The sequence below is a fragment of the Mus caroli genome, unplaced genomic scaffold (assembly GCF_978045245.1).
Source record: "Mus caroli unplaced genomic scaffold, Mus_caroli_1 scaffold_19, whole genome shotgun sequence".
NCBI lineage: Eukaryota > Metazoa > Chordata > Mammalia > Rodentia > Muridae > Mus > Mus caroli.
In genome coordinates this window covers 66,079,362-66,100,817 of record NW_028227274.1, presented here as the reverse complement: position 1 = coordinate 66,100,817, position 21,456 = coordinate 66,079,362, and the positions used below count along the sequence as shown (strand labels likewise).

The following is a 21,456-nucleotide window of genomic DNA, read 5'->3' as shown; positions in this document are numbered from 1 at the left end:
TGGGAAAAGGACGCCTTGTCTAAATTATCTTAAAGTGCATCCATTTTAGCCAAGTATGGGGACAAGCCTGTAATCCCAGGGAGGTAAAGGTAGGTTATGTGAGGAGCTCAAGACTGTGCTAGGCTACATATTCACTTCCAGGTCAGCCTATACAGACCCTCAAAACCCAAGGACGTGTGGTTTGTTTATAAGACAACAGATTCACGCCGGGCGTGGTGGCGCACGCCTTTAATCCCAGCACTCGGGAGGCAGAGGCAGGCGGATTTCTGAGTTCGAGGCCAGCCTGGTCTACAAAGTGAGTTCCAGGACAGCCAGAGCTACACAGAGAAACCATGTCTCGAAAAAAAAAAAAGACAACAGATTCACATCTTTTAAAATATTTTTATTAAATAACCTACTTGGAGAATAATTACAAAATCCTTAAGTATTAATTCCCAGTAGTGAAAGGCATTTTCCTTAAAAAAAAAAAAAAAGACAAAAATATTCTTATGATTTGCTGCTTTATACACAGGAATGATTTATTTTACAGCCATCTGTAACATCAGCATATAAAATTCAAAACATTTCTTAATGTCTGAAGTCCAGAGTGAAGTTCACAATGATACGCTCACCGATGAAGCTACCTATCAACAGACAACACTGAACTCTACGGTAACAACTCCACACAGAATTTACAAGGCAGGCACTTTGAATCAGATACTGGGAATCTTTCACAGTTAATATTGCTTTTTCTGAAGCTCATCTCATCAAAGGTAACCAACTAGTAAAGCCAAGGCTTCCTTGTGCAGAAGTACAAAAAAAGGTTTGCTTTCAAACACTTGAGTCGTGATACATGCAAGACATGCCCTAAATAAGGATCTTCTAAAAGAAAATGAAGAAACCAAAAAGCAGCCCAGAATAAAAGCATTTACAAGCATCTGGATAAGGCCTTTACGTCAGTATTTTACACCCCTTCATTCTCAGGTAAGGGGTTAAGAGGCCGAGAGAGGTATCCTCTGCGAGGGTGAGGATACTGGAGGTTGGCAGTGTCAGCATCGCAAGAGTGCTCTAGCAGAGGAGCAGGAGGAGGAAGGAGCTGGGCACAACTGGACCATCTTGATCCAGCCCGTGGGGAATCCAGAGGGGGAAAGAAATACCTGAAATAATGAAGACAGGAACAAAACACCAAAACAAAAACAACAGAGGGAAAAGGAGGGAGGGAAACAGAAGAAAAAGAGAAAAGCAGTAAATACAAAGAGAACCAAAGAAGAGAAAACATGCTGGAAGGAAGGAAAAAAAGCTTGTATATTCATGCCACAACCGATAGAACAACAGTACAAATCAAGACTTGCACTCGAATCAAGGTTGCTTAAGAAGTATAAAAGTTTGAAAAAAATACAATCTGTTAAAGTTAAAAGGCCCCCCAAATTACCAGTACATGTTACAGAGACATTCATTTTATAAATGTGAAGCCTTGTCTAATCCCATCTGATTCTTTCATTTACATTGCTTTCCACTGTCAGCAGTCCTGCATGTGCTGCACGGCAGGCACACCTCGTAAGTGTGTACATGATACTGAGAACCAACTCCAGTACACTACACGGGAAAGCTGGTCACTGCCACAGGCTTTGAAAAATACAACCATTGGACAGCCTTAGTTTCCTGCAAAAAACTTAGAATAGCTACAGAATTTTGGTGCAAAAAAGGCTCAAAGAATTATAGCCTGTTATTCTACCATCTTATAACTTACCCGTAATATGTATGCAGTTTAGTCAATAAAAAGGTGTATAACTTTGTCATCAAAGTCAAAAGTGTCAAAAGACAGATATTCATTGAAACAACACATTAAAAATCCTGAGACATGGAATTTCAATTGCATGCACATTTTCTGAAAAATGTCAATTCATGTTTCCAAATCGTCTTAAAAGAAACCAAGTTGTGTAGGATCATACCATAAACATTCATGCATATATTAGAAACACCCATCTTTGTAATGGGTATGAGATGAAAACTTAGAAGTGTTCCCACTTCTAAACTAGCAAATGCTAATGTGCTGCTTGGCTACAAACCATTGTATAGACTGTGGTGCCAGGTTACCAGTATTTGTAATTACAAGAAAAAGTCCTTGTGTGGATAATATTGCCTGTAGAGTCCTTGTGTGGATAATATCGCCTGTAAAGTGGTTGTGGATAATATCACCTGTAGAGCAATTCTACAAAAGGTAAACACATTCCCACTCAAAACAATCTTTAAGAAAATATTTATTCGATTTTCAAATTAAAATTATAAAAACTCATCATTTTAGCTTATTGTTTTAGAAAATAAAAGACATATTCCTATATTCTCCAAACAGAATAAAATTATATTTTCCCTCCTCCCAACTGCTTATGAGGATAATAGCAATGTTTTCCCAAGTTAGTCTCCAGAACATCCCAAAAAATTGTTTTGGTGATGATGTGTCAACAAAAAGCCTTTCCATTTATAGTGTCAGGAGGCTGACTAGTACAAAAGTTATATACACTGTCACTTTAAAGGCCTTTTGGACTGTGTGTAGTAGTGAACGGGCTGCTGGTGCATCTTGGAAGAGATCAAACGGCGCTGGGGAAGGGGAAAAGGAGTTGGTTTCCATTCCTGTGTGCATGCAACAAGCAGCAAAACAGCAAAGTTACTCCAGCCAGCTTGTGCTCAGCTGTGCTTTCTGTTAAAGGACACAACACAAACGGAGAAGGAGAATGCATCACAGATCTAACATAGATGGTTACTGGCACAATAAGAAAACAGATCAAAGCTATTTACGGAAGAAAATAACACAGAACTAAAGCTATAACCTAAAACCAGATTTTTAAAAATTAACTCTAATATGCTTTCCTTCATAAAATAATTTGTTCTTCTCCATAGTAACTGGAAACACTTTCTATAGTTGCAAATACTTAAAACCTCAAAATCAAACAGCAAAATTTCTTTATTAAGAAATAGGTTACAATAGGGTAACCACAGAGCCATTTTAAAGTGGAACTTTGAAGTTTCCCAACCTCTATTCCAAATTAAACTCAAAGGCATATTTTAAATTTTTTATATTGCAAATTTACACATTTGAAATATGAATGACAAAAAAAAAAAAAGGGCTGGTGAGATGGCTCAGTGGGTAAGAGCACCCGACTGCTCTTCCAAAGGTCCAGAGTTCAAATCCCAGCAACTACATGGTGGCTCACAACCATCCGTAATGAGACCTGACGCCCTCTTCTGGTGTGTCTGAAGACAGCTACAGTGTACTTACATATAATAATAAATAAATAAATATTAAAAAAAAATATGAATGACAAAAACTGACTCTAGATTATGTCAAATTTTGTTTTAAATGTATGCAGAATAGCCTAAACTTCAAAATCTTGTATTTTACCACTTTCTCTTAGTTATTATACACACAAAAGACCAATCATTTCACACACTGGTCTCACAAAGCTGTAGTTATGGACTTTATTTAAAATTTCAATGTGATTTGATACAAAGCCTACCCAAGAGGCACTAAAAACATCTGAATGTTTATCTAAGAGTCAGCTCTATTAAACAACATCTCCTTTCACTGCTGCAGAAAAGAACACAGAATCGAGCCGGGCGTGGTGGCGCACGCCTTTAATCCCAGCACTCGGGAGGCAGAGGCAGGCGGATTTCTGAGTTCGGGGCCAGCCTGGTCTACAGAGTGAGCTCCAGGACAGCCAGAGCTATAAAGAGAAACCCTGTCTCGAAAAACCAAAAAAAAAAAAAAGAACACAGAATCATAAAACGACTGACTAACATTTTTACTGACCACTGAATTCCAGAATATAATTCAATGGACTTAAACACTGTCCATACTATAACCAAGGAAGCCGCTAAATACAGATGAGAGTGAAATTCCAAGAGTAAGTGTCACAATTATTGGTGAATTACTTTATTCCATCTTAAAATTCACCTTTTAGTATGACTACCAGGAGAGGTGGCTCACCAATCAAGGGCACTGGCTGCTCTTGCAAAGGACCCAGGTTTGATTCTGAGCACCCACATGGTGGCTCACATGAATCCGTAACTCCACTTCCAAAACACTTGACTCTTTGGCCTCCCCAAACATTGCACACATTATGGAGCACAGATATACAAGCAGGTAAAACACCCACACATAAAAAGTGTGCATGGGGGCAGGGGAGGAGGTTTCTAGTTTTCCCACAGAAGAGCCTACCTGCTAGCAGAAGTTCCATTTAATGAATTTTGAAGATTTGGAATATTTGAGCTCAGTGAAGGATTTGAGTTTCCCAGCTGAGAACTCCCATTTACTGGGCTCCCGTTACCTTTCAAAATACCAGTACACTTCCAATTGTCCATGTAATTAGCTGAAAGAAAAAAAGCCAAATGTATTAACATGACTAATATCCATCCATATAAATACCTATCTTCTCCTACAAGAAATGAGACAAAGTATGGGCTACATTTTTTAAAATATTTGTGTATAATGTATGCCTGTATTCCCATTCATGTCCATATGCACTTGCACAAACATGCACGTGGAAGCCAGATGTTGACCCTGGATGGCTCTCTTCCCCTTGGGCTCCCCATCTTGGTTTTTGAGGTAAAGTCTCTCTCTGAACATAGAGTTCACGAATTTGACTACACCAGCTGCCCGGATAGCTCTAAAAACCTTATTGCTTAAGCTGCCTTGAACTAGGATTACAACTGCACACTAATAGGCCTGGGTTTCACAAGGGGCTGAGGGGCTGAGCTCGGGTCCTCAGGCTTTTACAGCAAGCTCTTTCTTTTTGTATTTGTTTTGTTTTTTGTTTTCGAGACAGGGTTTCTCTGTGTAGCCCCTGGCTGCCCTGGAACTCACTTTGTAGACCAGACTCAAACTCAGAAATCAGCCTGCCTCTGCCTCCCAAGTGCTGGGATTAAAAGCGTGCACCACTCGGGAGGCAGAGGCAGGCGGATTTCTGAGTTCCAGGCTAGCCTGGTCTACAAACAAACAAAAAAACAAAGCATGCACTACCCCTGCCTGGCTACAGCAAGCTCTTTACCAACTGAGCCATCTCCACAGCTCCAGCCAGCTACATTTACTTCTAGATAAGTACAATCTTTAGATGAAATACATTAAGGTTTTCAAAGAATTACTAATCTAAACCAGCCAACATGACTCATACTTGAGGCAGAAGAATTGGTCTCAGTTTGGGGCTAACCCTGGGCCACACAGTGAGCCTGATCAGCCTAAGCTACAGAATAAGATCCTGTATCAAAAAACAATTAGTTGTTTAAAAACCATGAAAGCTTTTTACTATTTCCTTCTTTCAGAGACAATTCGCTGTGACAATTATCTAATCTCAGAGATAAAGAAGTTAGTATCTGGGCTGGGATAATAATTCAGGGAAGCGCTTGACTTGCAGCCATGGGGACTGGAGTCAGTGGCAGAATCCACCAGGTACAGTGGTGTGCCCTTGTGATCCCAGCAACAGACTATCAGGGACAGACCAATCCCTGGGGCTCAACAGCTGACCAGCCAGCCTAGCCTACTTGGTGAGTTTCCAGGCAAGAAAGACCTTGTCTCAAACACAAAGGTGAGTCATAACTGAAGAACAATACCCAAGATTGTCCTCTGACCTCTGCAAACACAAGTTAATATCAAAACAAAGTCTTTAAAGGAAATAAACCCAAATTCTTTGGCTTTCTTACAATTAATCTAAATAAGGATTGGAGCTGTCTTCTTGGCTATGCACATTACGTGGGCACTGTGTAGATTTTGGTCGGAGATGTGTACTGATAAGAAAACTTCTGCATAACAGTTTAGTGGTTCATCCAGCGTGGTCTCATTCTTTGAATGCAAAACTAGTCACTGAAGTCAGTAAATCAAAGTTAAAGAGCCTAGTGGGAAACAACGAGGCTGTCCTACTTTAAGTTTAGAAACTAAAAAGGACAGAAGTGCTAAAATCAAATTGAGGATAGGAAAGTTTGGGCTGGTCCTACTGAATATACTGTAAGACTGAAAATGGGAGGCCATCAAGGCTTAGCCAAACTGCATTTTATGAAGCAAAAACTGCTGAGGGCAAAAGACCCACTGCAGTTCTATAACTGATGTTCAGAATGGAGTCAGCCACTGTGATGCTACAGATATCAAAGGCAGTGTCAACTGATTGGACCAAGTTCCCTCAGTGTGGCACAAGAAACTCACAATCAGAAAAGATGAAGTCTCTGAGAGACAGACACAGAAAGCGTGTGCATGTGTGCGTGTTTTATTTCAGCGTGTGCCACAGCACCCTTACAGAGGTTAATTTCAGCTGTCAGCCCCCATTTCCACCTTGTTTATGATAAGGACTCTGTTTTTTTTTCACTGACCTATGTTTACCAGATAAAGGACCCTAGGCTTCTTAGAAGTCTCTCTGGCCCCAGTTCCCTAAAGGAGCAGGGGGTTGTAGACATTCACACTCATGTCCTTACTCAAGGGAGGCAAATACTTTTACCAAAGACAAATGGAGGCCTCTCCAGGGTTTAATAAAGCAGTTACCCACATTAGCTTTTCCTGGAGATACCCCATGTTCTAATTAGTTTTAAAATTGGCTTTCTTCCACATAGAAATAAAACAATTCAATTGGCCATTAATTCTATGAACTAGGTTATCTGATATTTCAAAACAGTACAAATATAGGACAATTATTTTAAACAATATTGAAAAGAATTTTAAAAATATATTTCAGAGTTTATACTTTTAAGTAAAAAGTAAATATAAGGAATAACTACCCCTCTGTTAAAAACTTTACCTTTCCACAACCTAACACAGCCGTCATCTCCTGAAGACGCTAGGACTGTCCCTGTTATGTTCCAACTCACCCTCCAGACCTGAGAATTATGATTATCAAACTGAGCCACAACATGGATTTCAAATTTTGTTGGACCACCAGAGGAAGTAAGTTCTTTCCTAAAAAAAGATTTAAAAAGTTTTCAAAAAGTTTTCTGTGCATATGTACACTCACACATAAACACATATTTGAAGTAAGAAATACAAATAAATACACCTAACATGGTCTTTCCTGATGTGCACTTATGTCCCCTGCCCACTCCCCCACTCCCTACTCAACCTTCCGACTAAGTGAACATCATTCCATTTGACTTCTCCAAAATCTGGACTTAACTTCACCCCACAGATAATACTCAGTCCCTTTTTTTTTTTTTTTTGGAAGAAACAGAAGAGCACATTACTCTCTCAAACAAGGTTCAGAATCTAAGAGATGTAACAATTTTACAAGACAGAGTAGCAGAAAGAAAGCATAGAAGCAAGGAACTGAAACAATTCAAACTAAATCCTCACTCCAAAAAGCCACATAAAACAATCACAAGAGGACTTAGTCTGCAGACCTGCGCCTTTACTGTTCTCTACAAAGGAAGAGAAGCAGAAGAAAAGAGTACTTTCAAATTCCTCATTTTTCTACAACTTACCTCAGAGGTTTTAATGTGAAAATTCTTACATCTTTGGTTGCTACTGCCAGGATGTGGAAAGATCTTCCCAAATTTGGAGCAAACGCAATATCATGGACAGGGTCTGTAACAGTCATAAGAGTCTCAGCTTTCGCATATTTCCTAATTCAAAGAAAAAGGAATTAAAAATTTCAGAAATAAAACTCACAAAACTTGAGGCTGGAGCGATGGCTCAGGGTTAAGAGCACTGGCTGTATCCCGAGTGCCACAGCTGGATTCCCAACACCTACTTCAGGGAACTCACTCTAAAATTCGATGCCCTTAGATAAGACAAAACAGGATAAACAGGGCAGTGGTAGCCCACACCTTTAATCCCAGCATTAGGGTGGCAGAGGTAAGTGGTTCTCTGAGTTTGAAGCTAGCCTAGTCTCCAGAGTAAGTTCCAGGACAGTCAGGGCTACACAAAGAAAATGTTTCTAAGAAAAAACAGTGAAAAAATACAAAACAGGGGAGATACCTAGAATGGCTGCCACAGCCCAGGATTCTGGGCTCAATCGCTGGAAGAGCCAGCAAAGAGCACAGCCAAGAAAGAGCACAGCCAGGCCAACAACTGGATTTCAGAGCTCTGGCCTCCACGGACAGATCACTAGTAGGTAAAGAAAAAAATTCTGTTGGATTGGCCCAAGAACCAAATAAGGCCGAGTCTGCTCCTTTACAATTTAAGTGTATCTTAAAATACTTAATCAAAACTTAGCTAAAATAAAGTCTCGGTTTGGGCTGGAGAAAAGGTTCATCAGTTAAGAGCACTGACTGCTCTTCCAGAGGTCCTGAGTTCACTTCCCAGCAACCTCATGGTGGCTCACAGCCATTCCTAATGAGATCTGATGCCCTCTTCTAGTGTGTCTCAAGACAGCTACAGTGTACTCATATATACATAAAATAAGTAAATAATCATTAAAAAAAAAGATTTTATTTATGTAGAAACCCTGTCTTGGGAAAAAAAAAAACACCAAGTATAAATGAAAGCATAGTACAGAACTTGGAATCTCTCAGGAAACCAGTAACAGTGAATCCCGTACAACGCAGATATAAAGGACAGTCGTTTAAGACGTAAACACAATTCGGAACAAAGTAGTACTGACCTGGTATTTTCATTGTATTCAAAAATCTGAACCTTGGCCATTGAATTTGGACTGCTGTCATCACTTCCCACAGCGATCATGGGGGGATGAGCACGAGAGCTAAGAAGGAAGGCAAACACTTATGTAATACAATAAGCTGCTGACTTAACAGGATTCAGACCTGGACTCAAGGAGACAGACAACCTACAAGTGCCTGGCCTCCCCATCACATCTGGATGTTCACCACAGCCCTGCCGCACTACATGTTTGTGTGAGGACCTCACACACTGTCCCTCTTCTAAACAAGGGCATTCCAACAGTTAACACTGGAAAAAACTAAACTAAAGCTTTGTAACTGAAGCATCACATAATGAGATCCACTAAACAGAAAACCTGATAAACTACAAAGAACTATGGTGAGAGTACATCTCTAATAGTCACATAACCTGCCTGCTAAATTTCAGAGTCACCTAGTGCCCATGGTAATATTTACAGAACCCAAACGTTATAAATATTCATCATGTATTTATAACAATGTAACAGAATTGAATATAAAGAAGTCTCAGCATGAAACAGAGGCAAAATAAGCTCGTTCATTCTCTACATCTCTCTCCTCTTCCAGGTTATCAAGACAGAATTTCTCTGTGTAGCCCTGGCTGTCCTGGAACTCACTCTGTAGACCAGGCTGGCCTCAAACTCAAGACATCCACCTGCCTCTGCCTCTCTGCCTCTGCCCCTCTGCTTCTGCCTCTGCCACTGGAGTGCTGGGATTAGATGCTTACATCACCATCACATGGCTAATTTTCTCCCTTGTAAGAGAGGAATCATTGAGACTATATAGATGGCTACAAGGTTAAGAGCACTGGCTGCTCTTCCAGAAGACCTGGGTTTGATTCCCAGTACCCACAAACGTGGTGGCTCTCTGTGGTCTATAACTCCAGTTCCAGAGAATCTAAAGCCCTCTCTGGCTTCCACAGACAATGCATGATGGCAGTGTAAAGATATAAACAGGAGAAATACCGATATACATAAAACAAAAATTCTTTAAGTTTTTAAAAATTTAAAAGAGGAATCATATCATCTAAGAACTAATAAATCACTAAGTACAGATAAATTTAAAACTTCGGTTACCAACATAACAACTATAAAGATTATCACAAATAAAATATATACTACTCATATTCAGTTACCAGTGCATATAAACAGTTTAAATCTAAGAGAGCAAGAACAATCATCTAGTGTGTAACGGTAGCTTCCAGAATTAAAAGCTAGAATATAAGCTGCTGACAGCATTTCCTTTCAGAAAAAGAACTTTCGGGTTTGTTTTCTACTCTTCTAGATATTTGCATATTTTCTTACCAAGTGATTAAAATAAATAAATAAAAAGCAATCATGGACCGGGCAGTGGTGACACACGCCTTTAATCCCAGCACTCGGGAGGCAGAGGCAGGCGGATTTCTGAGTTCAAGGCCAGCCTGGTCTACAAAGTGAGTTCCAGGACAGCCAGGGCTACACAGAGAAACCCTGTCTGGAAGAAAGAAAAAAAAAAAAAGATAAACAGGAATAACGAAGGGACAGACACAATGAGCAACATTCAAGAGGGCGAAGCAAGATAAGTTCAACAGCAGAGCTGGCTGGTTACTCAGCAAGTTCTATACCAGCATAGTCAATAAGGTAGGGATCTTTCCAATCAGTACATTAATTAACTGATTAAGGGATTCACTAATTAGATGCTTTAAAATAAATTATATACTAAAATGTGAAGAAATGATCAAGTATTTTTCTGTGAGAAAAAGATCCTTGAGGAAAATGTCTGAGTTCTATACATGTCTGAGTATAGTATGTCTTCTTGGGTTGGTATGTATCTGGTTATTTGCACAGAGCTGTCTCCTAAAAACATTCTAATTTATTTTTATATACATAGAAAATTTGTCAGAAGTTCTCACCAAACTGTTGATAATGAATGGGTTCCTCCATTTTATGGAGCTAGGAAAGTGGAAACTGTCTTCTGGATAATATTATCTAATTACAAAAAGCATCTGAAAAATTAAAGCAGTAAACTCTTAGCTTGCACCTCCCTGGTCACTTTAAAAGTCTGTGCTTACCTGGAAGGGTTCCAGGAAATGCAGCTGCAGCACAGCTTACACGAGACCTCGTGCTGCAGAGACCACTGGCTGAGGTTCATCACATCGGGAGCCTCGTAGATCCTTACTATACCATCTGCTGAACAGGTGGCTAACATCAGACCCATATGTTTGGGAGCAAATTTCACATCAGTAACAGAGGTTCTGCTGTCCACTAGAGTTGTCCTCTTCACCTGGAAAAAAAATACAATTTAAACTATACATGAAAAGAACAGTGATGGATCTGAAGAGGCAGTGTATTAGATTCACAGGCAACTCTGCCATTCATTAAGTTTTCATTCTTGCATCAGAAACTCTTGGTCTCTATTTCCAGTGAAGCACTTTGCATATACAATCTCTAAATAAATTAATGAACACTTATGACTTTAAGAGAGAGAAAGGGGGCTGGCAAGATGGCACCGACTACTCTTCCAGAGGTACTGATTTCAAATCCCAGCAACCACATGGTGGCTCACAACCATCGGTAATGAGATCTGATGCCCTCTTCTGGTGTGTCTGAAGACAGCAACAGTATACTTACATATAACAATAAATAAATACATACATACATATTTTAAAAAGAAATTGAAAGGAAAATAAAACACTTCATATGATAAACTGGAAAGTCTTATACTCTAGCTTAATTCTCTACTTTGAGAGTTGAGGAACATGAGCAGCACACAGGTTAACAATCAACTGAGGTAGAGTTTAAAGCAGATGAAGGGACGGGAAGCTTGGAATAGTGCAGCTCCGTGATTGACAGTGCATGAAGCCTTGGGCTTAATCCCAGACATGGCAAAAGGACTACAAATCAGAAGCCTAAAACTGTACACTCACTAGTGTACAAAATCATATAAAATACACAAATACACAAAATCTGGTGCAAAGAAAACCCTCTGCGCTCCCCATTGGAACAAGGAAAAGCCTGGGTACCTGTGTGAGCCAAGCCAAAGTGAAATAAACAGGAGAGAATATGGGAAGAAGAGCAAGGAGCTAATCTCACCCAGTGGCTCTGTCCTCGAAGTTTATCGTTTGATTCTCCCACTATTTCTTCCCATACAGCTGCTGTTCGGTCAAAAGAACAGGAAGCCAAAACTTGTCCAAATTCAGGATGAGCCCATGTCACACGCCATACAGATCCACTATGTGTCTGTTTGAAAAGCAAAACTGATTTTACTCACTTCACACATACCATTTTACTTGGGAAAATAATAGAACACAAGTAGTTTTACTTGCGTAAGACAAGAAAGAAACAATGTAACATTGAAATAAACAGTTAATTTCTAACAACCTAGAACTTGTGTAAGATATTTAGGATAATGGACTTGTGGAGTTGTACTTATTATTTATTCTTCTCATATGTATGAGTGTTCTGTCCGCACGTACACCTATATGCCAGAAGACAGCATCCAATCCCTTAGTAGATGGCATGAGCCATCATGTGGTTGCTGGGAATGGAACTCCAGACCTCTGGACAAACAGTCTGCTTAACTGCTGAGCTATCTCATCAACCCCTAGAGTTGGTATTCTTTTTAAACTGATTTTTATCTTATTTTGAATAAGACCTCCTGCTCTTCCAGAGGTCCTCAGTTCAAATCCCAGCAACTACTCAGTGGCTCACAACCGCCTGTAATGGGGTTCCATGCGTTCTTCTGCTGTGTCTGAACACAGCTACAATGTACTTACATATAATAAAGAAGTCTTAAAAAAAAAAGAAAATAGATGTGTTGTCAGGCATTGGTGACACACACCTGTAATCCCAGCACTTGGGAGGCAGAGGTAAGTGGATTTCTGAGTTCAAGGCCAGTCTGGTCTACAGAGTGTGTAGTTAGGGCTACACAGAGAAATCCTGTCTTGAAAAAAGAAAAAAAAAAGAATTGTTCCTGAGACCTGTAACTTCTACAAGACAATATCACAACAAAAAGCAAACCACCCACATCTCATCTGTTCATCTAATCTTCTGGGCTCCACCTTGGATTCTGACTTTAAAAAAGCTATCAACTGGCCTGGAGAGATGGCTCAGTAGTTAAGAGCACCGCCTGCTCTCTGTGATTCCGAAGGTCCTGTGTTCAAATCCCAGGAACCACATGGTGGCTCACAACCATCGAGATCTGATGCCCTCTCCTAGGATGTCTGAATACAGCTACAGTGTAAAAAAAAAAAAAAAAAAAAGCTATCAACTAAAAGATACACTGTGCTACATATTTGGTTAGCCAAATGTTAGATTCTTATTTTAACTAAAGAATGAGGTCTGCACAAAGATGTCACCACAATTTTTTAAAATATTCAATAATCAGGCCTGGTGGCATATGCCTTTAATCCAGGCAGGTGCATCTCTGAAAACAAGGCCACCTTTGTCTACACAGCAAGTACTAGACCAACCAGGGTTAAAAAGCAAGATCCTTTCTCAAAAATTAAATTATGAAGCCAAGTGTGGTGGCAGGTGCTTGTACTCTTAGCAGATGGAAGACAAATACATAAACAGGACAGCCTGCTTGATTCACACTGCAAGCTCCAATCTCAAACAAACAGTAACAAACTTTTAAATCACCATCCCTTAACCAACACAGAATATTTACTGGATGTTTCTAAATAGCCTTTCAAGTCACAGGACAGTACTAAAATGTGAGACAGGCGCTTCTTTTGCACATGGAATGTTGATGTACACAATAGGGAAGCTGTGAAAACTACTACTGCAAGTTCAGAATAGCCTGGGCTACAGAGCAAGACCCTGTCTCAAAGAAACAAACTGGGGATCTGTGGAATAGCTTAGTCAGTAAAATGTTTGACATGCAAGCATGACTTTCTATTTTTGATACAGAGCTGCAAAATGTGGGGGGACTTTAACCCCTACCATAACTCTATCACAACTATCCGTACAGCTAGTGTGTACTCATATACAAAAAATAAACAAGTGTTTAAAAAAAGAAAAAAGATGAAGAAATACATAAACCGCCGGGCGTGGTGGCGCACGCCTTTAATCCCAGCACTCGGGAGGCAGAGGCAGGAGGATTTCTGAGTTCAAGGCCAGCTTGGTCTACAAAGTGAGTTCCAGGACAGCCAGAGCTACACAGAGAAACCCTGTCTCGAAAAACCACAAAAAAAAAAAAAAAAAAGAAATACATAAACCCCTACCATTCCTACCATAGACCCAAAGCAAAAATTGGTTAATTAGCCTAACCTATCATTTACATGGTGGCTCACAACCATCTGTAATGAGATCTGACGCCCTCTTCTGGCTCGTCTGAAGACAGCTACAAGTGTGTTTATTTATAATAAATAAATCTTTGGGCCAGAGCGAGCCAGGCTGACTGGAACAAGCGGGGTTGACCGGAACAAGCAGAGGTCCTAAATTCAATTCCCAACAACTAGATGAAGGCACAACTATCCGTACAGCTAGTGTGTACTCATATACAAAAAATAAACAAATGTTTAAAAAAAGAAAAGAGAAAAGATGAAGAAATACATAAAACACAACATGGATGAAACTAAAAAATACGCTACCAGAAACTAGCCAGGTACAAAGGACTATATCTACACTATGACAGTGATGTGTCTCTTCTTAGGGGTATCCGGTAGAATTCTATCCAATGGATTCTAGTCTAGCTGAGCAGACCAGTGACTTTGCTTGGGTTACTTATAGGAGAATGAAAAGATAACTGTATCACCAAGTCCCCATAGCCTGGCTGATCACTGCATGCCACCTTCAGTCAACCTCCTACCTTGTCTATAGAGGAACACCCAAGACCAAGGTGAGCTTCAACGGAGGGTCTGCTGACTCATCCCCAGCTCTTTCTAAGAAAGAATATTAACAGCTCTACAGCCTTCTGTATTAGCATAGAGTCAGCCATCACTGTGCTGTCTACTCATTCCCTTACTGTGACTACAGGGCCAGGGTATTCTGGAAGTCACCAAGGCAACTCGGCTTTGTGACAGCAATAGTCATGTGAGGCCAGGAGAAAATAGCACTGCTACAAACTATGGTCACATAACAAATACTCAGAAACTGCTTTTGCTAAAAATTATGGATTCCGGGGCTGGAAAGATGGCTCAGCAGTTAAGAGCACTGACTGCTCTTCTTTCAGAGGTCTTGAGTTCAAATCCCAGCAACCACATGGTAGCTCACAACCATCTGTAATAAGATCTGATGCCCTCTTCTGGTGTGTATAAAGACAGCTAAGGTGTACTCATATATAATAAATAAATAAATCTTTAAAAACAAAAAAATTTTTTAAAAAATTATGGATTCCTCAGAGGTCCACAAGGTAAGTGCACAGAGGATGGAAAAACTGGCATCTCTGCCTTCGTCTGTATCGGTCAAGCTCTTGTCGCTCTACACAGCCCTGCTAAGTCACTGAAAGGAGTATCTGTCTAGTTCATCTGATCCCCCGTCAAGGCTGAAGCCATGGGAAGAAATCTGTCCTCAGTGAACCTGTGTCATGTTGGGTTATGAAAATTACCAACCATTCCAGGACAGACCACCCCACACCCCTTTAGGGCAATCAATTATCAGTAAGTATAAGGCAGAAGTAAACATTCTGTGAGGACCAGGCTGAGGAGGAAACAGATTGATCTTCAAGCAATGACAGTCCTAAGGGTCTCTTTAGACCAATTTTTGAAACTTGAGAAAAGATAATGATTTAAATCTAAAACTCATGTTAGTACCTGAAAGTCATAGTTGGGGTCACCGAGCTGCAAATTGTGTGACCTACAAGTGACCCATCTGCAAGACGTATTAGAGCAATAGTGGCAAACCTACTGTGGAAGAAACCAACACTTTCTAACTGGCTCGACACCGCTAAGCTGGCCAAGAACCTACACCTAGGTGGGTCACTTACAGCTACAATTCTGACAAAGGATCCTAACACTAAAGTAACTCCTAATGACAGACTGCCATGCCCATAGATCAGAGCCTTGCTCAACCCTCAACAGAGAAGCTGCTTCCTGCCGTCGATGGGAATTAACAGAGACCCCCAACTGGACAATGTGCACCCACAACAGACTCTGGAGCACTCAGTCCTACATGGGATGTTCTCATCAAAGCCTCCCTTCAAGGCTAAGGCTCTATACCGTAGAGTAGGCAGGAAGATTTGAACAGCCAGAAGAGATAGACGACACCAAGCAAACAGTGACTTCTAGCACAGGAGCGATGCACACACGAACTCATACACTAAGGAGCATACAGGGGTTCAAGCCAGAAGGGTCCCAGGACTGAGGGAGAGAAATGGACACAGGGTCCCACCCCTAAACAAGACATTATCTATAACTGATACCTGTTAACAAAGGAAAAATCCGTTTTCTTCAGTGGAGTCTCACTGTGGATATCAACCACACCTCAGGCAGCCCCATGTCCAGGAGCAGTTGGCCAACACAAAAACCTCCATGGACAGTTTATGAAGTTTTTGTTTTCTTTTGGCATTTTTTTTTCTTGGTCTTACGGTCTTTTGCTTGTTTTAATTTTTATTTTTGTGGTTTTGTAGGGGGTTTTATGAATTTTTTTGGTTTTGTTTGAGAAAGAACATAAAGTTAGGTGGGCAGTAAGAGGAAGAGGAAGGGAAAAAACATGAACTATGCTAAAACCCTAGAGGTAGTTATTGCAGAATGATACAAAAATACTAATTTCCACTCTATGGTTTTGTTTTGAGACAGGGTCTCACTGTATCCAAGCTGGCCTCTAATTCACGGTAATCTCCAGCGTCAGCCTCCCAAGGCACGGAGACTCCATACCTGGCCAGACCTACAAATATTCTTATTATCAAATTTACTATTACTTTAATAAAACAGTAATTTAAAAAACAGGAACTATATTTCCAGGAAAAGAACACTGTGTCAGGTTTATCATTTTCTCAAAGATAAACACCAAATTATTAATACCAAAATAGTAAACATTTCAATTTTCTCAAACCATGTAAAAATAAACACTAACCTTCCAGCTAGCTGTACAATGCCAGTCTCCGCTCTCGCTCTTATCCCACACCTGTAAGAAAACAAAGGCAACTGAGTGTGGACACAAGGGACCCTCAGTTCCACAAAGGACGCACCAGTGAGGGAGCACTGAAAACCAAGCACTGAAGCTGAGCTCAGACAAAGGCAACCATGTTCCCCACTTGTTCCTCCTGCCACCCCTTCCTCCCAGCCCTGGTACTGCCATCAGGGGCTAGTGGTGTAGTGAAGACTAAGCCCAGAGTCTCCTGCAGAGACTTTGCATGCAAAGTCAAATGCTCTACAGAGGAGCTCTGACTATGAAAACACCGTCCCTAGCAGGTTAGCTTCCTGTATCAGGTAGAACATCTTTACCAACCAATCAATATATAATCTTGTTTAGTGTGTATTTCTGTTTGTTTCTGTAAACTGGCCATTGGTCAACACCTAACTCACAGCCTGCAATCATGCCTGAAGGGCACGTATCTGACAAGTTTCTAAGCCCACCACACCCTGCTTGTGCTTCCGAACACTAGAAAGCATTTCAGTACTGCCCCTGGAAACCATTCCTAGCCTTGCAGCTCACCAGCAGAAAGGATAAGAAAATAAATGCACAGCTCTTACCCTCTTCCGCTCTTGCCTCTCTCTCTTGCTCCCTTACTCCCAGGTCCCTTCCCTCTCTCTCCACGTGGCCATGGCCGGTCCCCATTTCTCTACTCTCTCCTTCTCTCTGCCTTTCTCTGTCTCTACTACCTTTTTTTTTTTTTTTTTTGGCTTGTTTCGAGACAGGGTTTCTCTGTGTAGCCTTGGCTGGCCTCGAACTCAGAAATCCGCCCGCCTCTGCCTCCCGAGTGCTGGGATTAAAGGTGTGCGCCACCACGCCCGGCTCTACTACCCTCTTTTTTGGTTTTTCGAGACAGGGTTTCTCTGTATAGCCCTGGCTGTCCTGGAACTCACTTTGTAGACCAGGCTGGCCTCGAACTCAGAAATCCGCCTGCCTCTGCCTCCCGAGTGCTGGGATTAAAGGCGTGCGCCACCACGCCCGGCTCTACTACCCTCTTAACTCCCCTCCCCATGCCCTGAATAAACTCTACTCTATACTAAAAATAAATAAATAAATAAATAAATAAATGCACAAACTGTAGCACTAAGTAAGTGGATTGTGAAAAAGAATTTGCTTACAGCATGAACCAAATACAAAGAAAGTCATCCTGTTCCATCTAAGCCAAGAAAATGTAACCAGGAGACTTATGCAGATAGGAAAAGAAGTGGTTGAATACAGTGTCAATTTAGAAGTGAAAATGTTCTAGAGATACACTGCAGCCTCCATTTTTGTAGCTGATTGCAGAAGCACAGTGGGGCAAGCTTGGTTGCATAACCTTCCCCTAACTCCTGGGAGGCAGAAGCAGATGGAGCTCTAAATAAGCTCCAAGCCAGCCTGGTCTAGACCAGATTGGGGCGGAGCGAGGGGACGGCACACAGTGGCTATTCACTTTGAGGTAACAAATTGTAATGAGGTAAAATAAAATAAAATAGCAGCAACCAGTGCTTGATAGATGTCTCAGCATATAAGAGTACTCAGTGTTCTTCTACCAGGACCCAGGTTCAATTCTCAGCACCCTACACCATCTTCTGACCTCTGGAGGCACCGGAGGGACAGATACATGTGCAAACATTCATCCATTCACACAAAATAATAAAATTAAACAAGATAACATTTATCAGTGGTATGTAAAACAAAGCTAAAGTAAGATATTCAATTAAAAACACCAGGAAAATCATAGACTATAAAAAAGTTCTAATTTAATCTATCAAAAATGTATTAAGAACTGGTAATTACTAAGAAAAATGTAACAATATTGGGAGAGAAAGTAATTCATCACGAAAAGCTTACACACACTCATACACACATGCACACACATAAACACACACATGCACACACACACAAAGACATTCAATGAAGAGGTTAGAAAGATGGCTCAGCAATTAAGAACACTTACTGCTCTTGTTAGTGGACCCTGGTTCAGTTCTCAGCACCCACATGTGGCTCACAACTGCCTGAAACTCCAGAGGATCAGTTCCTTCTGACCTCATACAGGCACACATACATGCACATATACAAATAAGGAACCTTATCAAGTCAGCACAGGCATTCAGCTATCCCAGAATGAACTTGACAAAATTCTGTTTGTTTTGTTTTATTTCACTATGTAGTCCTGAACTCACTCTGTTAACCAAGCTGGTCTCTACCTCTTGAGTGCTGGGATTAAAGGCATACACCACCACCTCCCAGCCTTTTGTTTTTAAGAAAGGGTCTCTCTACATAGTGCTGACTGTCCTGGAACCCACTATGTAGACCACACTGGCCTGGAACTAATCCAACTACCCCAGCCTCCCAGGAGCTGGGTTTAAGGGCATGTGCTACCACATCCATCTTGACGACATTCTTTAAAAGACAGTAAAAAAAAAACATTCAAAGAACGGAGAAGATTGGTAAATACAGTGAGTGTTCAGATAGCAAGGAACTTACTAGTTACTTTTTTTAAAGAATCATTTACATGTGTAAGTGTGTGTGCATGCTGAGTGAGGATCACAGAGAAGCCAGAAGGCAGCACTAGTGCACCCGATCTACTGGAGCCGCGGTTGCAGATGGTTGTGAGCCGAGGACTATCAGTGCTGAGAGCCAAGCTTGGTTCATCTTAGAAAGATACTCACTCTTAATCATGGAGCTCTCTCTCCAGCCCACAGTTAACTTTTTCTAAAAAGAAAGTCTATCATTTACACAGATTTTTTTAAAAAGTGTGTATAAACACAAAACTCTTGAGTAAGATAAAGTACTCTAGCCAGGAGCAGTGGCCCACACCTTGAATCCCAGCACTTGGGAGGCAGAGGCAAATAGACCTCTGAGTTCCAGGACAATCTATTCCTCAAAGGGAGTTCCAAGACAGCCTGAGCTATGATGTAGTGTCAAAAAAGAAAAAAGAAAAGAAAATGTACTCTGGACAACCTGACCGCCCTCAATCCAAACACCAACTATCTGGAACTCTCCCACAAGTCCAGGGAAAAGTGTCCATGACTACACCTGACTGCGCTCCTGAAGGCACAGCCCAAGCCCAGCTGCCGGCACTTTTTACTCTCTCACGAGCTTTGAGGAACTCTGGAGGACCCGTCAACCGTTTCCACCAGGCAATTCCACCTAGTGACCTAGCAGGGACTGCTGTAACAGGTGCTAAAAGGTTGAGGGCTGAGTGGCTCAAAGACCACTTTCTCTGGTTCTCCAAGCAGGCTGCTCAGGCTCACTAAATCAGTCACCTGTAGGTCATCTCTCCTAATGTGATATAGGTCTCATAAAAGGCTTCAAGAGATGTCTTTTTCTTTTTCAATAGCGTGAACAGAGTGATCATACAAAATCACCTGCAGAGATGCCAGAGGGGTGACTACAGCAGAAGCAGCAGAGATGAGCAGTCCTGCGACCAAACTGTGAAAGCCACAGGCAGTTTGGTAGCCTGACAGCTAAAGTAGCCCCTTCACTGGTTGTCTGTGCACGGAAGTAAGCATCGAAATGGAGAATTACGGTCTCTCCCAATTTTGATGTATTACCTTAGTAAATACCATTCCTAAAGGCTATCATTTGATGTCTGCTACCTAAATCAGCTGCACTCGTTGGTCACAAAGGACCCAGGATCGGTTCTCCCAACAAGATGGATCACAATCTTAACTCCTCTTCTCACCCGCAGACACCAGGCAGTGCACCTTCATACACGCAGACAGAACACTCACACGAATAAGTCTTTAAAATTGTGGGGTTAGGGGAGTGGCCTCGTTCCTGGTGGTGCACATATTTAATCACACCACTCTCGGCAAAGGCAGGCAGATCATTTGGGGATACAGGACTGAGACCCTGTCTCCCAAAAAAAATACATCGTAGTTATTAAAAATCAAAAAAAAAAAAATACATCGTAGCACATTCAACGCACACTTGTGATAACCATCTTCAGAGACCACTTGAACATGAACAAGAATTAAACCTGGCGTCCAGCTATTTTGGCGTTGTGAAGGAGTTCAGACTTGGAACCCCAGCGTGGTGAAACTGGTGAGACGTGGTGTTGAGACTAAAGGACTACAGCCGGGTCTAGAGTCTAAAATAATCTCAGAAAACGTGTGTGTGTGACTGGCAAGTATTAGCCCTTCAGGGCATCCCATGTGTCCTGGGCAAAGGAACACGTGTGAAGAAAAGTGCTCAAATCAGGAGAGTCAAACTCGGGAAGAAAAAGAAGCCCAAAGTCCGCACAAGCGCGACAGACCACAGCCGCGGCCCACGCCGCAGGCCCAGCATGCGCGTGCGCTTAGCGAGCGCCCCAGGCCGAGAGCCGCCCCGCGCAGGCGCGGTAGGAAGACGCCACGAGCGCGGGCGGCCGTGACCCCACAATCCGCCGGCGGGGAGGGCTCTCGCCGCTTCCGGCGTGGCGGCGTCGGCGGCTGCGGCTCGCGCGCGCCTCGGTCCGGGCTAATCCCTTCTGCGCCGCCTCCCTCCCCTCCCGGCCGGGCCCCGGGCAGCGACGAGTGCCGCGCGCACCTTGACGCTCTGATCGCTGGAGCAGGTGGCCATCCGGCGCCCGTGGAAGTCGAAAGACACATCGTGGATGAGGTCCTTGTGGTCCGCCGCGATGCTGCGCGCCACAAACATGGCCGCCGCCGTCTGCCGGGCCCGCCTCCGAGAGGGCGGCGGTGCGGCCCGCAGCCCCGGGACCGCCGCGGAGGCACGTACAGCACGTCGGCCCTCCCCTGCCGGCCCGCCCGCCCGCGTCGGCCCCGGCGCGCCACGCCCCGAGGGACACGCCCTGCGCGGGCGGAGCCTGCGTCCGGACTTCGCTGCAGCA

The 21,456-nt window shown here is 42.2% G+C and overlaps 1 protein-coding gene across 2 annotated transcripts; it reads right to left on the bottom strand.

The window, feature by feature from the left end:
- Nucleotides 1-361: 361 nt before the first annotated feature.
- On the bottom strand, nt 362-21,373 carry Seh1l (SEH1 like nucleoporin). Of its 2 annotated transcripts, none has more exons than XM_021151167.3 (9): nt 21,153-21,373; nt 16,581-16,631; nt 11,658-11,804; nt 10,637-10,848; nt 8,553-8,651; nt 7,432-7,572; nt 6,756-6,913; nt 4,196-4,346; nt 362-2,677 (listed from the first exon to the last, which is right to left on the bottom strand). In XM_021151167.3, exons 1-9 carry the CDS (start codon nt 21,261-21,263, stop codon nt 2,665-2,667), a joined length of 1,083 nt encoding a protein of 360 aa, XP_021006826.1. In that variant the 5' UTR covers nt 21,264-21,373; the 3' UTR covers nt 362-2,664. The 2 variants fall into 2 exon arrangements, with proteins under 2 accessions (XP_021006826.1, XP_021006829.1); XM_021151170.3 differs by having other exon boundaries at nt 362-1,136.
- Nucleotides 21,374-21,456: the final 83 nt, after the last annotated feature.

Bases quoted from the DNA above. Each gene is read 5' to 3' on its own strand.
- Seh1l (XM_021151170.3), bottom strand. From the start codon at position 21,263: ATGTTTGTGGCGCGCAGCATCGCGGCGGACCACAAGGACCTCATCCAC. The intron at 16,632-21,152 runs GTGCGCGCGGCA...GTTTTCTTACAG, and splicing joins CCAGCGATCAGAGCGTCAAG to GTGTGGGATAAGAGCGAGAG. The intron at 11,805-16,580 runs GTTAGTGTTTAT...CTTTTCAAACAG, and splicing joins ATTGTACAGCTAGCTGGAAG to ACACATAGTGGATCTGTATG.